The 17,120-nt window shown below is 29.0% G+C and overlaps 2 protein-coding genes across 2 annotated transcripts in view; both read left to right on the top strand.

Moving 5' to 3' along the window:
- The first annotated feature begins 2,034 nt into the window (after positions 1-2,034).
- On the top strand, positions 2,035-14,915 carry LOC100163366 (cytochrome P450 4C1-like). The gene is made up of 10 exons (XM_029491965.1): positions 2,035-2,449; positions 6,293-6,399; positions 8,685-8,775; positions 11,498-11,756; positions 12,063-12,189; positions 12,310-12,388; positions 12,448-12,557; positions 12,651-12,891; positions 13,642-13,821; positions 14,750-14,915. The coding sequence occupies exons 1-10, from the start codon at positions 2,290-2,292 to the stop codon at positions 14,908-14,910; spliced, it is 1,515 nt and encodes a 504-aa protein (XP_029347825.1). The 5' UTR covers positions 2,035-2,289; the 3' UTR covers positions 14,911-14,915.
- A 1,149-nt stretch (positions 14,916-16,064) lies between these two features.
- LOC100570955 (cytochrome P450 4C1-like) overlaps positions 16,065-17,120 on the top strand; it is a 7,916-nt gene continuing 6,860 nt past the window's right edge. The window contains exon 1 of the mRNA XM_029485376.1: positions 16,065-16,083. Coding sequence (XP_029341236.1) covers positions 16,065-16,083 — 19 coding nt within the window. The remainder of the gene's footprint in view (positions 16,084-17,120) is intronic.

Here is a 17,120-nt window from a genome sequence, read left to right as displayed (position 1 = left end):
TGCAAGTTATGTCATTTTACGTCAATCTAATAGGCGATAAGATAAGACGTTACATTATAGCGGCATTCACGGTTGACTTATAAATATAAAGTATAATATAATTAAATATTAAGTATCGAAACAAATTCAGAACTGAAATTTTTCGTAAATCGTGATTATAAATTTAAGTCACGGTTCTTACACATCTTATGGGCCAAGGGGGGGGGGGAGGGGCCAGGTCCCTCTGTCCCTCCCCTTAAATACGCCACTGCTACGCGCCTCAGTGCCACCTACCTTAGTAGTCTGTATATACATTTCATTTATAATATAAACGAGTACTTATGCATAAAGTAAAAACACTCAGCGTGTATTATCCACTTCATAATAATACGAGCATTACAATAAAGCAGGTAGTTATATTTACGTTTATAATGTGCATACTCTGACCGAGTGAGAGCGATTTTATTAGTGGCCTTATGGGTGGATCGCGCCGAATGTTATTATAGCATAATGTGCGTATATCGACGTGCACACGTACAAATTTATCGCGTTCCTGTACCTTCAAATAATAATAATACAATAATGTACAATGGGACTATCGTATCTACGCATCCACGCCCGCTGCGCACAACATATGTATATGTACATTGTACACAATATATCATATTATTATATATACCTCTCGCAGATTCAATATAATATATATTATATTACATTTTATATAAAATCGTATTTTATATATATACTCCGATACGGGAGGTAGCTGGTATGTGATGATAATAATGTGATGTGGTATGTGCGCGTTGGAAAAATAATTGTTATAATTGTTATATATTATTATATGTGCGCATCAGGCCACCTGCGAAAAGTGTGCTCCGCTGCAGTGTGTGCTGTCGGACAAACGCGTATACCTAAAATATATAATATATATAATATTGTACCTTGTACACACACACGCGCACACACACATATTATATATTATATTTTATTTTATTATATTATTCAGTTTGTGTGTGTGCACAATATAATATACGACAATGAGGACGGGGCCGGGGCGCGTATTTACAGACCGTAACTGAATTCGGCCAAACACGTATGCACATTACCTAATGCGCTTGCGCGTGGCACAACTGTATCACAACTAACGTTATCACAGTTAACAATATTTTACATTGTTTCAAATTTTTATAGTTGAAGTTTTTTTGTACTGTAATTCTGTTCTATTTTATCTAGTTGTGTGCTTTGTGTTATTTAATTCGTGCAACATTTATGGTAGATGAATATTAATTACTTGTGTCAAGATATTATCTAAAACTATTAACAAATAGCTTATTTTTTTAACAATCTTTGTAAAACGTTAAACTAATATATTTTCTCATACTGTCGATAATATTCAATAATTATAATAGTAAGAAGAAAAATACAATCAATAAATACAAATATATCAAAATTATTATCAACGATCATAATAAAAATCTTAAAATGTCAATAAAATGTAACTTAAAATAATACTAATGAAAATTAATGAGATTTTGCATTTGTCACATTGTTTTTTATATTTAAACCCAAACATCTTTTTTTTTGCCTTACTGATAAATTTGTGCGAATGAAATATTTATTTGCACTGGTACTAATTACTTTAGAAAATTTATCAAATTTAAAATGAATAGGTTTAAACATGTTGACACAAGTACACAACTAGACAAAACAGGACAGAAACAGAACAGAACTGCTGTAGGTACCGTAAAATGCGTATTGTGTGATGCGCATACCCGTCTAGCCGAATTCAGTTACGGTCTGTAAATATGCGATCAGGCCGCCTTCCGCCGTCCGACGCGTGCATGCACTAATGGGGATGGCCCGAGCCGGCATATAATAGAGCGTCGTGCAAAACGTGTGCGCACTAGATCGGCGACGATTCGTCATACCGGCCGCGTTGAGTAGGTACGACCGCGTTAAAATTTCCGTACGCACTGCGACCAAATCGACTGTCGTCGTTAAATATACGTTTCCAGAACGTTTCAAGTATTAAAAAAATTTTTTTTTACATTTTGTCCGTCTTTCAAAACCAAAACAGTCTTCAGGTTCCGTCCCGTCGACGTTTACCGCAACCGCGTTTCCAACGCACCGCGTCGTGTGCCCGCACCCAGCGATCCACCGGGCCGTTGGCGGTTTCTACATCCCGCACTTTAATTACAACACCATAAATCACCTGACACCCGGTCGTCAGCCAGAAGACCTCGCCGAACCACACGGTACGTAATTGTTGGGGTAACCCACTCAACTGCAGCATAACATACACCGACGACGATGGACAGCAGCACATTGATTTTGACATGCATAGCCGTCGCGCTCATCGCCATCGCTATCATCCGCAGACTCGTGTTCGTCGCCTCGTTCCGTTCCATCGCCGGACCGCCGGCTCTTCCGATCTTCGGCAACGCACTTCAGCTAAACGGCTCCCCTTCCGGTAAGTCGGTCCGCCTATATTATAAGCTCGTCTATATTATGGTACAACAGGTACATTCTGTTATACCACTATGACGATCTGTTTTTTTTTTTCGAAACCGGCACCGAACACATGCGTGTATCGATGAATCCATGCCGAGTTACATAAAACATGTTTTAATTTAATTGGTTCGCGAACATTTAATGAATATGGGCCTCTAAATATAAGGGACCATCAGCTCACCACTATTTATTTATTAAATGTATAGTGCAACCCGATATAATATTATAGATGGGTACCTATATAGTATTTGCGACAAAATTGTCAACGATAGTATATTATAAGATATATAGTGGCACTTTATAGTGTCTATATTTATAATTTAGTTTTCATTATAAATTACAGTATTGTTGTTGTTTATTTATACCTAATTTATACCTAGGTATTATATTAAAATGTAATAATATTAAATAGTTTTTTCGGTTGTCGAAAATCCACGCCATTTTTCGGGAACCACTGTGCGTGTATATGAATGTACATGCGTCGGATTATGACGTTGGTACTACTGTTGGTATTATTTCTTTATACATTCTTTATTCTATAACATATACGGTCCAACGGCTTTTGAAATATCGAACGATTTACAGTGCAGCAATCGTTTTAGTAATAATAGCTGATGAAACGCAGGTTTTCGTGAACATTATAACCATCGGCAGGTATTATTATAACTCGATACACTCGACAACTCCGCCGAATATTGTCCAATCATATATAGCAGTGGTTCCCAACCTATGGTCCGCGAGCCATACCTACAAAATTTAAATATATTTTATTTTTCCTTTGGGGCGTGATACAAAATGTATAACTGTTTTTTCTCGACTTCCAACGAAGAAGGCAGTAACTCATTCTTATTGTGTATAACGTCTAATTCGTAAAAGTGAAGCAGTCGAAATATTATGTACCGACAATCGTTGTCATCGATTCCATGGCGCAGAGCGTGTATATCACGTCGTTTATTTATAAATTTATATTACGTAATGTAAAAAAAAAGGTCTTCCTAGTTTTTGTAAAATTGAGGTGGTCCGTGACCTATAAATATTGTCGGGGTGGTCCGTGGTGGTAAAAAGGTTGGGAACCACTCAAATATAGGATGTAGATAGAAGATATAGGTAATAAGAACACAGCGCGATAATGGCTTACCTAATTAAATGTACTTATTAATATATATAATAGGTAGGTTAGTTACTTTTACTTGTTTCAAAAAAAAAGGTGTAATTTACCACGTTATTTAGATTTTCATCTTTGGTTTTTTACTTCCTCAGGAAGTTAACAATTTCCGAAAGAAGATCACAAACTCACAGATTATGTATAATTTATATTATGCAAACAGTTAATAGAATATGTAAATCAAGAATCGTTGTTAATTATAAGAAAAAGTTAGAATTAAAAAATTACAAGTATTGAGTATTACAGAGTATACAGAGTATTTAAACGAAAAATAAAATTGTTATAATTGGTATTACTACCGCGGTTTTGACATACATGCCTAAGCCATGTATTTTATTCATAATTTAAAATATGTTATGTTAATTTATTTAATTAACTAATTTGTAATAATAAACTTTTAAAAGAAAAGTTACTAACTAGAATAAATAATAAATTAAAATTTTAATTTGTTGAATGGATTTTTAACAGTTTTACAAAATTTATGTTAATGTTGTGGAAATCCTAATATATAAGTACAATGTACATATTATGATCATGTGTCTGTGTTTCGTATACATATTTAATTTACAATTTATTAGTTATAATAATTATGATATAAAGACACTGGTATTTATTACAACAATAATTCGTATATTATATAAATATTGAGTATTTTATTAAATCTATTAACTATCATACAAATATAAAATAATTAATAATAAATTACAGTAGTTAAAAATAATGTAAAATAATATAATATATAATATACTTTTTTAAACTTTTTGTTTTTTTACCTAGTGGATTTATTGCAGATATTATACTTTACAACATAGTGTAATGTGTATAATGCAATCATTTAGCTAAGTACTAAGTTTTAACTAGAGTGGGTCGATACCTATTTAAGTGCATGTTTCAATTATTTGAATAGATTGAAAAAAGAAAAGTAGGTATTTGTTAAACAAAAATCGGTTAAACATAATACGTATCTATAGATCGGTTTCTTCTTATAATTGTTCCAAGGGCGTCTCTTGGCACAGGTGGAGGACAGATTTTTTAAAAAGTCTATCATTGCAGCCTTTTGGTCGTTTGTCGGCGATTTACATTTATTTCTTTTTTCTGTTGGACATTTTATTTCAAAATTATAAGGAACAATGAAAAAAAACTATTTAAACAGTTTTATTCTAAGTACTTATATTTGTTTAATAATAATTAATACACGTGAAATATATCAGCTGCAACATAATTAGAATAAATGGAATTCTATTTCATGATAAAAATAATATTTTCGGCGCTGCCACTGTTCATCGTGTGAATATCTTTCCCATATACGGATCATATAGGGAACGCGGATTCGTTTACGAATATAAATGTTTTCAGAATACTAATTTTCGTTCGTATACGAAAGTGAATCGTGTGAATCGTTCGTATACGGATCTATTCCTATGAGTTTGTGAATAGTGGGGGGCTATTATGAACCCTTTGATCGCGTTGTTCCGCTTGTCTGGGACCCCTGTGAGGGTTGCCTTCCACCGCTGCCGCCGATGCAGGACCCATCCAGACGGCCGTGGTAGTAGCGTTTTCCCCTAGTTTGGAAGTGGCGTCTTCATCGAGTCCGGAAGTGACGTTTTTCGCAAGTTCCGCCCCCCCCCCCCACAATCGACCACCAGCAACGCGGCCGACCAGATCGCCATCATCGCGATCGTCGTTCTTACCCTACGATCTATTATATGGCAGCCGATAAGAAATAATAATATATTATGTTGTGAATAAAATATTACTGTTCATAGATAATCTCCTGCTGTGTATTACCACGATCGCTCGACGACCCGAAGTCGTCACCGCACTACTACTGTAGAAGAAATAAACGATGTAGAACGTGACGACTATGATCGGTGCTATGTCTAAAAGTTATTTTATTCGTCCTCCGTTTCTTGTTTTGTCTTTTGTCGAAAAATTCTCGGCGGAGAAAAAATCTACCCGAGCTTTTTCGATGCTATTAATAATGATACTAATAATATCATGCATATTATTATAATATTATAATATGAAATATATTGTTATTTGTTTCTGTGTAGTAGAACTCGTTCCCGGTAAAAACCACTGAGCTCTTGCTCCATGGTTGTGATCGCGAATTGTATAAACAAAATGATTCTCGTATCTTTTTGTACAATACAATAATAATAATATTGTTGTAATATAACAGTATAATATTGGTCAGTGCTTGAACAATATACTTCATTGGTGACAGAGATAATATTATGACGTGTTTTCTATTCGAAAAACTATTATTTAGCTGTGCGACACTCTTTTTTACCACCTATTCAATTTCTTATATATTAGTGGTAACCACGAATTAAAGAATGATTCAGTTATCATATAAAACAATTTAGACCGATATAATTGGAAATGTAGAAAGGATAATATAATTTAAACCTGAAATCATTACGAAGACGTATTTACATACATTTTTTTAAGTATACATCTGCCCCTGTACCTATGCCAATAGTGCATTGTGCAAACTATATACATACATATTTGACTTAAAAGCTTTAAAAATAGTTATTGCATTGTTACAAAACGCTCAGACTTCTTGTTCACGCAGTATACCTACTATGTAAATACATTTCTAATATCAATTGTATTATTTTTCTTTTATAGATTTCTTTAGACTTTTACTTGAATGGCATTCAAAATTTGGAGACACGTATCAACTATGGATTGGTCTTCGACCATTCATAGCAATGGCTGATGCTGATCATATTCAGGTAATTGATGAATTATTTATTTTAATACGGACATATTTAATTAAGTTAATGGATAAAAATCTTTTAAATGAATACAATAATTATCAGTCTGGCAGGTGTATAGAATAATATTTATCAGATTAATTATGTGATAAAAATAACAATTAGCTGTGAATTACGGTACTGGTACAACGGTACCCATATATTTAAATTGTATCGAACAATATAACTATGTTGTTTATGTTAATTTTTAAATCATGATTTAAATTTGTAAACTATAATAATAGGTTACGGAGAAAAATAAATAAATCATATAAATTTCAGTAAATAAATTCTATAATGTATTTTATGTTGACTATGATACCGAATATTGTAAACATTATATTGTTGTCTGTAAATTGAATAAGTAGACATTATTCATACAAATTTTAATACTCAATTAATTCTCTGTAAATTTAATGATTGAATTTAACATTGTTTATTAAAATATAATTGATACATTGTCTATATATTAGTGATCAACTTGGAGAAATAAAAGGAGGACACTAAGAAAATTAGCGACTTTTGAGTTTATCGAACTTAGACTAAGGAGGCAAAGCACCTACATACCCCAACCATTAATCCTCAAACAAATAATATTACAATATTTGAGTGCCATTTATTAGTTATATAATCAACGACTAAGTACTATTACAAGTGATTAAAATAAATATTTTTTAACAATACTAATTTATTCACATTCAAAATAGTTTGAATTTATTAAATGTATAATAATTCATATTTCTTATGTTACAACTAAACTATATTTAATGATAGATTTACAATACCAAAATAATAATTCATTATTGAATATTTTATTCAATACGATTTTGCGAAATAAAAATCACTAGGTAATATAATATTATAGGTATGTTGATAAAATATTTAAAGAACGTACCACTCTAATTAGTATTTTGTGAGGGGGTTCTCAAAATATCTAAAAAAGAATAGAGTAGCCACGCCACCCAACAACCATTCCAAATTCAAGCATTTACCTAATAAATAGAATGAAAAAACTCAAATATAAACTACACAACACTATATAATTGAAAATTAAAAATATAGGTTTCATATGTACCACATTACCAAATATAATTATAGGTGTTAAAATGTAAGAGTAAAGAATTTAAATTAATTTAAAAGTTTAGTTGAGCGGAGTGGAGTGGTAGGTACGGGGTTACCCCACGAAATGTTTGTCCACTTCTCCGCTCTTCTATACTTTGAATATTTATAACTCATAAAATACTAGCCCCAAATTCAATTTTCGTGTATCAAAATACTAATAAAAATATTCTGCTTTGGAATATAAAATTAAAACCTAATGTTGCCAATCAAAAAAGTAAAAAAATTTAAAAGATTAAAAGGATAAAAAATATTTAAAAACCTTATTTTTTAAGAAAAACGTTGCTTTATAAGCGAATTGAAAATTTGTAAAAAAATATTTTCAAAAAAATTTACGCTTTTTGAAATAATGAATATTCAATGATAAATGAATCACCCGGTATATATATATATATATATACAAAAAAAAAAAAATGTTTCATTTATGTTTACTATTGACTATTTAAATCCATACATTTCACAAGTACATCTTCGTGTAAATTTGAAAATATTCTATTGAAGTAATGTATTACACCAAGATTTAATTAATTAATTAATTAATTTTGCAAAAATGCAATTAAAAAACAAGAACTGTATTTTTGGTGATTAAGTACCTATAATTTGTTGTACGAGTATAAAGGTATTAGGTATCTATTCAAAAGATAATTTTTTTAACTACCTATATAAGTATAATTTCGCAAATTAGGTGCACTTAAAGCACTTGTAAATTTAATTTAGTTACTTTTATTTTTTAATAATTAGGTAGTACAAAAAAATTAGTGAACTGTTGTGATCAGTGTATACTAAATAGTAATCTTGTGTTAATTAATAGGTGCCTAAAAAAAGCGTAAGTGATTACTGTTTAACTACTATACAATATCAATAAATCCTTTATACCTATATTACTGAAAAAAGAAAATGTATCAACTTATAGGCATTAGGCTTATGTTTGGGTAAATTTACACAAAATATTGAAGAAGACTTTAACTTTTAAACATTGTAATTGTCAATCAAACCTGGTTGAAAGTGCCACACTGATTACGAATGATGTACATTTTAAACATACATTTGTCTTGTGAAAATATATAATATGCCTATATGTTTATGTGTATTAAAAATTAATGTAATTACCTAAGTCAAGTTTTAATTTTAAACTTTTATTTCAGGAAATTTTGAAGTCATCCGTTCATATTGACAAGAATTTAGAGTATGAACTACTACTTCCGTTTATCGGTACAGGACTAGTGACCAGTTCAGGTAAAAATAGTTTTAAAAAAAACAATAGATATAGGTACACACAAAAATTACCTAGTTGTAATATATCACAACTATGTGATGTACTTTGTTGATTATTCATATGAGATAGAAAAACCGGTAAAAAAATTAACTATAAATTTAATATTTAGATTTTTTATTGAAATTTACAATATAGTGATATCAATTAATATTTTTATGTACCGATATAGGTACACAGATAATTGCTTTTAATATAAAACATATTTTTGAAAAAGAAACTGGTACTTGTATTATTTTACATTGCTAACAATCTTATATAATTTGTTCATATTTATAGAGTTATATAATAAAATTACGAAGCATACATTTCATTTCATATAAAGTACACACTAACGAATTAATCAATTCATCAAATCAAATAACTACGTAACTTTATAGCTTTCATGATATACATATCAAACAATGTTACCATGACCTAAACTATACGAACCACGATGACAATTGATAATGGATATTAGTATCATAAATAATAATTAAAATGTTCATTAGTGTTCAATTTATGTTTGTTTATATTTTTCTTAAAACTATCCATCTATGACCTATAAATCGTATTAGTCTTTTCTATTTATACAATACAACGAAATTAAATTTTATATCGATACTAAAAATTACAACATCGTATTATCGTCCTCCCTAAGAGAATACTTTATAAACGCATAGGCGCAAATAGCGTTTGGGATTTGGGGGGCTAAAGCCTTATTTTGATAATACTGAATAAGCTTAAAACGAAATGTAGGATATGTTTGAGAGGGCTTAGCCCCTAAAGCCCCCCCTCTATTTGCGCCTATGTATAAACGTATCAGATAAATAATAATGCAATAAATTTACATAATACACAATATATGCATATGCATATGCATAATAATATAAGAAACTAGTACCTTTAATAAAAATACTAAATAGTGTATCATTTATTTTAATTAAAAAATAACTTTTATTATTTGTATAAATCAATGAACATGCTAACTTCTAATAGGAGCTTTTGGTAAATTAATAAATGAAGTGGTCTAACAAAGAGACGCAGACAGCGTATTACACTTTTACTATCGATCTGTTATACGCATATGTTAGATACTAATAGGTATAAAATATTATATCTTAAAAGTTGGAAGTTTGATTACATTTTTATAATTAAAGTTTAAAGGTACAATACCTAGAATTACAGGGTAATACCTACCTGTCCGGGAAAAATGTATTTCAATGAATTTCCCTAAGACACCGGGCAAAGTCTGTTGAGGTACATATAGAGCGGGTTATCACATTGCCAAGTCAATAAATTAGTCCACTGTATTATACTGTTGTCTGTTTCATGTATTTAAATAATTATACTAATTATTTCAGCTCTAGTGCAAACTTTTTATAGTGTGCAATTTACTTTTTATATAGAATTACAATGACTCTCGTATTTCTATATAGTGAATTTTCTTTAAATTATGAACCGTTAACATCCTTCCGTACCTATCTATTTCGAATTAGCCACTAGTTATAGTATCGTAAACTTCGAATTTCTTGCTGTTTGGTGAAGAGTCAATAACTAATAAGTCATTACAAATTAACGAAATATGAACAATTGCTCATGAGTAAGACTTAATATGGCGTTAACACTTAATAAAATAATGTACCTATATTCTACTATGCCCTGATCAAAATAATTTAAAGCTAAAATAGTTTTTTTTATTTTTTTTATTTAAGTTTTAAACGTTCCAGACATAAATTAAATAATAATTATAATCGTTAGTAAATATTAAGTCACCAAGTAAGATAAATGTAATATAAACATTTTTTTATATATGTAATAACATAGGTACTTAGGTAATATCATTCATTTTTTTCATTTTTTAAATATTAGAAATTATAATACAATAACTCGACTCTCAAAACTTAAATTTTTTTCTTGTCATTAAAAAAATTCATATACCTACCTACACAATTTTATACAACTTGAATTAATTTTTATCTCCTTTGAAAATCGAGTTATCAAACTTCGACTGTAATTGACTTATCATAATAATTAATCTTATTTTACTATCCTAAAGTCTAACCATGATGCTTAAAAAATATCGACACTATATAAGCACGTTTTTATGACCAAGTTAAAAACAACAAAAAATGTCACATTTTTTTTTAAATAATTATAATTTATATTGCCCGAAATATGTGTAAGATATTAATTATGATATTATAAAATGCAAGCAAATAATAATCGAAAATTCAATATAAGAAATATTATATTTGACATTATAATTTTTGCCAAGTATTAAGAAATAGTTACGGAAAGCACGCGATTGTACCAATAGAAAATCGACATATTTAAATACTTGTATGTTGTGTATAAGCTACTTGGTCTTGTAACAGGAAATGAGTGTGAATAGAGCATAGAATATAATTATTTTCTACATTAAACAATGGTATATTTAAGATGATATTTCAGATTTTTATTCACATATGGACATGGTGCGCATCGTTGAATACACCAAAATAGTTTACATGTTGATAATATTCAACCAAATATCGTACCCGGGTACGAATAATAAAAATTAAAAAATAAAAAATAATAATATAATAATATTTCTGTTTTGTAAAAAAGATCAGACACCGGTTTATTTATGTGCATAAATATGATAAAATATATTATGTTTTTCAAAATAATAAAAATATTATCATTGTATATTGTTAAACTCAGGATCTAAATGGCATACAAGAAGGAAGTTATTGACACCAACGTTTCATCAAAATATTCTCGAGGAATTCTTACCGTTAATAGAAAAACAGATTAAAACCTTAGTAAAGGTGTTAAGAAAAGAGGTCAATAACGTGAATGGATTCGATATAAAGCCCTACGCAAAATTGGCTGCACTAGATACCATCGGAAACACAGCCATGGGATGTGAGTTCAACTCACAGGAGAATTCCCAACTGGAATATGTTAAAGCTCTGGACGAGTGAGTAGAATTTTAAGTACATACCAAGATTAATATAAAATTTATTGCCCCGAAAATTATATAATTAGGTTTAAACAACTATCTGAACAGTTAACTGTGATGACAAATTGAAAACACGAAATAAAATAATTTAAACAGCAGCTTTTAGTTTCCAACCCTTAAACTAGCTTAAACTTATGTATAAAACATCTATAAATTATAAAACATTTGTATTTATAAATTATCAAAGCTATAATAAAAATAACAAGTTATCAAAAAAATAACCATTTACAAATGTATAATTAATATTTCAATTTTTAATTTCAGGCTTACTGCAATCATGCAAAAACGGTTTATAACACCATGGTTGAAACCTAATTTACTATTCAACTTAACATCTCTCAGTAAAAGACAAAAGGCGTGTATAGACGTTATACATACATTTACAAGAAAGGTAATGCCATTGAAATTAGCTATTATCCGCAGTATTATAATAAATTATAAATTAGTACTTACCCACTATAGGTACGTTCTGTATTATAATATATCAGTATATATTGTAAAATTGTTACAGGTTGTAAAAGAGAGGAAGGACAATTTTAAACTATTCAACGGTCAGACGTCAGATGCAAATAAAAAAAAAACTCACTATGGTAAAAATTATACTGTTATACGTGTTGATAGCATTGTAATAATTTTATTTCATCCTTAGAAAAAAAACCCAATAGAGCATTATTAGATTTATTGATAGAAGTGTCCGAAGATGGAAAAGTATTAAGTGATGAGGATATTCAAGAAGAAGTTGACACTTTCATGTTTGCGGTAAGCATATGCAAAAATTAAAAAACTGAACTTGATTTATGACATAATATTATTTTTATATTTTTTAATAATATTGTTTTTTTTTTTAATCAGGGAGTTGATACAACTTCTGTCACTTTGTCTTGGGTTATGTATGTCTTGGGTAAACATCCACATGTACAAGATAAAATAGTGGAAGAATTAAACGAAAAAATTCCGAATTTCGGTGATGGGAAGTTAACAGTAAATATTTTAAGCAGTCTTGACTATTTGGGAAGGACAATCAAGGAAGTGCTACGCCTTTACCCATCCGTCCCATTTATTGGTAGACAAATTTACAAACCACTCACAATTGGTAATAAAATAATAAATATATAATTATTTTAAAACTTTAAACGTTTAAACACTATTTGGTAATAAAATGACTAATATACTTAGAAAAATCAGTGTTTTTTTTATTTTTTTATTTAAAAGATAAAGGCTTCAAGTTGAAAAAAAGCCTATCAATAATTTACATAGTACTGATGTTTCTTAAAATTAGGTATTACATTTAAAAGATTATTATGATTTTACATTTTTTAATTTGCATTTACAGTTTTTTAACAATATTAGTAATATTTAAAAATTCGATTTTTTTTTTTAGTAGTAGTCATATAATATACCAAATGTACTACCAGTTTTTCAAAATGTGTAAACAAAAATATTAAGCCCCTTAATTAATTATATGTACTCAATATACAATATATTAATATGTTCATTAAGGTTGTATGTACATACGTCTAATTTCACAACTACATTTTAAAATACAATAGGTAACTAAAATAATTTTTTAATGAACAAATTATGTGCAACATATTGATCTTAGCATAAATCACTAGTCAGTCAGTTATTCATTAAAAAACAACTCCTTTCAAACTTGATTTTTTAAAGCGATAGTAATTGTTATCATAAGCAGTTGAATATGATTATATATATTTTGAACAATTGCTACATACAATCACCATTCAAAAACAGTGTGTCAGTCCAGACTGCGTAGAAAGCCCATTTTTTCCTTATAAATATTTAACATGATATTAATATTTTCATTGTAAATAAATGTTTGCAGGTGATCACACTATTTTGCCGGGCACGTCAATCTTCATAAACGTGTTTGCTTTACACAGAAACGAAAAACATTTTGAGAACCCGGAAAAGTTTGATCCCGATAGATTTTTAGAGGAAAACAAAAAAGATCGCCATCGCTTTGCCTTCGTACCATTTAGTGCAGGATCGAGGAACTGTATTGGTAAATAGAGAGACATTTAAACCTAAGTTATATATTTTTATTTCGATGATAAAAAGTAAACAGGACTGTAATATATTTGTGTAGAAATCTATAAAATACCCATAAAAAAAATGTCGTATTTCTTATTCGTGATTTTTTTAAGTAAGACTTCTTTCTTGAGGTGTGGCCGGAAAAAAATCGTAACGAAAAATGAAACGGCACGACGTTTGTTTATTTATTTATTTTACAAGTCATGCAAGTCGGCGGCGGCAGCGTGTACGTTTATTTTGATGGTATTTTATTTTTCTCACTCTCCCCCTAATTCACTTATAATATCACGGGCTCTAATACTTATGAAAGAAGTTTTATTTCCCCAGAGTGTAATGGTGGGCTCACACACTGGTCTTTTTAAAAAAAAAATCTAATCAGACCCGATTATTATGGAAATCGTTATCTATTCCCCAATTTGTGTGCTGGACTCATTTTTAAAATACTTAATATATTTTTAATTTTTTTCAATATATAAGTTTTCGTAACTTGAATAAATTATTTCTTTTCTTGTTCAAATTGTTATATTATTATTAATATTTGATAGTTGTATTTATTGCTGTAATAATATAATATGATCGATGTATTCTGACTTACACAGCTACATATATTTATAATTTTATTAATATATTTTTACTTTAAGAAATTCGGAACTTTGAAAATAATTATAAGCGGGATCATATTTACTTAAGTTTAATTCACTAATTAATTTTTACAAGTTGGTTGTTTGAGTATTATTTTTACTAAATTGTATAATATATTCTTATGAGTTATGACTTATAATGAACCAAAACAAGTCAAAATTATATGATAATAAATGGTTTGGCAGTAAATTTAACCAATTAAAAAATATTAGCTGTCAACGATAATAGCTATATCGTATTTCAATGACTTGTTATAGGACAAAAGTTCGCAATGATCGTTCTCAAAATAGCTGTTGCCACACTTATAAAAACATACAGAGTTAAGTCAATAGACCCAGAAGAAAAGTTGGGGCTTGTTGGCGAAATCGTATTGAACGCACTGAACGGAATCCACGTGACACTTGAAGAACGGGCGTAGGCCTATAAAAGTACTTACTGACTTTAATACATACATTCATATTGTATTAACTATTTCCATTGTATTATCTGAATTTGTATTAAGTATTACATTTTTCATTATATTGGTATTAATATTTAAGTCTTTATGCATCGGATTCTTTTTTTTTTTCATCATCATTATTAATTATATAACTTTTTACTTAATTTTTTCCATACCTATTATTATATTATTATTAGATTTACATTTTGAAATAGTATTAATTTTATTATAATAATAATAATAATAATAATAATATACATTTTCTTTTATACATAAGACCTGTTAAATTATTTATTAAATGACACGGGAGCAATTCATTTTTACACAAGGCATACCGCCGAATTTTATTAAAACACATACTATAAATATAGTATATCAATAAATCACCTTAGCATGCTACAGTATAGGTATATTCATCAATATTCATTATTATTATTATTATTAAATATTAATTTGTAAAACGTAAATTTATATTATTCTCAAGAGTTAATAACAGGTTACTGGTTAGCAGTTTTTACACATGATTATAATATATACATATCAATAAAGATGGTATTAATATTAAAGAATAAATTCTTGTAAATTGTTATTGTGTTTCATACATTATAAATATTAGGGAGGACCGGTACCACAATTATAATTATTCACACACTTGGTAAATTTAAATTATTTATTTATTCATGATTATTATTGATGATTCTTTCTGGTAAAATTAAAATGAGTTATCAGTTTTAATACTGTCTACAATTTTAAAACAAAAACATTAATATTTCAATAAATAGGTATAAATATAATAGATCATCGTTTTCTAAACTTCCATAGGTAATGTATATGTACAATATGGGTGTACATCAATATTATTTTACATGCATGGTTACCTACATATTTTGAAATTAAACTATAAATTAAAATTAACCAAATCACAGCTAACTTAATCATATAAAATACTCTTGTCAAATTGTGTATTGACTATAAGGCGTATGGAATAAAATAAAATATATTGAAAAAACATCTTTAAGGGGCCTCGCCATCGCATTGATTTAAGGAGAATCATTAAGGCAATTTCTAATCTCGTTGTCACCACCCGAGATCTATTTGTGAGTCGTAAATGATTATTAGTGTGTGTGGCGTCCATGTGGGTCAATCGTAGCGGTACGGAGGACTTTCGCACGCACAAGTCAGTATGTAATATTGTGATCATGAAAAAATGTTTATTTTTCACTCAAACACATGATTCTAATTCCAACAATACGTCGCAACGATTAATTCGATTTGCATGCTGACAATATATTATTTTTTTCCACAACATCTAAGAGGCGTCGGTCGAGGTACATTTTTAAAATTATAATTAGTTAATTAAATATTTAAGTTGGAAATTATGAATTTTTTTGAATTTTTTACAATTTTTATTGCATTTTAAATTACAAAAATTAAAAATGTGGCTCGACCGTTCCATTGTTTATATTACGGGGCCGTAGCCATTTTCCTCCAAAAACGAGGTACCGTTTTCCTCCACTGTCCATTTTCCTCCAAAAAAATAAAAAATAATTCTTGACCATTTTCCTCCAATAAATAATGAAATAGTTAATACAAATAATTTATGCATAGCAATAAAAATCGATTTATTTTTTTTGGTGATGGCAAATGATTTGGATGTACATTTTTGTGTAATTCATCGGCTACTATTTCATTAGTTTTATTAGTGTATAATATAACTGCTTGACAAGTAGTCAAACAACATCGCCAACGTGATAATCCAGATTTTAACTCATATGCTAAAAAATATTTGTAACCATCACGAATTAACAAACGTTTTGTGTGTACCTAATCATAATAATTAGTGACAACTGATACACAATATAACATAAACAAGTACATACGTATATGCCCGAATGTTATATGAGCGTATCTTTATTAGGCTTAATCGATAGCTGATATAGATAGCCGATACCAGAGTGTAGTCATCAACCGATAAGCGCAAAATGTGATCCTAGCTTTACTCTATACATTTATAAGACGGAACGTAATACCAAGGCTGGGCAAGTTAATGATTTTTTTTAACTCATTTAAGTTAAGTTAATATGCACTAATAACAAAAAGTTAAAAGTTAAAAGTTAATTTAACTATAGGTTAACTTTTTATTAAGTTAAAAAAAAGTTAATTTGTTTATACAACGCTAACATTCTTAA

Source organism: Acyrthosiphon pisum, chromosome X (assembly GCF_005508785.2).
Source record: "Acyrthosiphon pisum isolate AL4f chromosome X, pea_aphid_22Mar2018_4r6ur, whole genome shotgun sequence".
NCBI lineage: Eukaryota > Metazoa > Arthropoda > Insecta > Hemiptera > Aphididae > Acyrthosiphon > Acyrthosiphon pisum.
The sequence above is the reverse complement of the archived record's forward strand: the minus strand, read 5'-3'. Positions and strand labels throughout refer to the sequence as shown.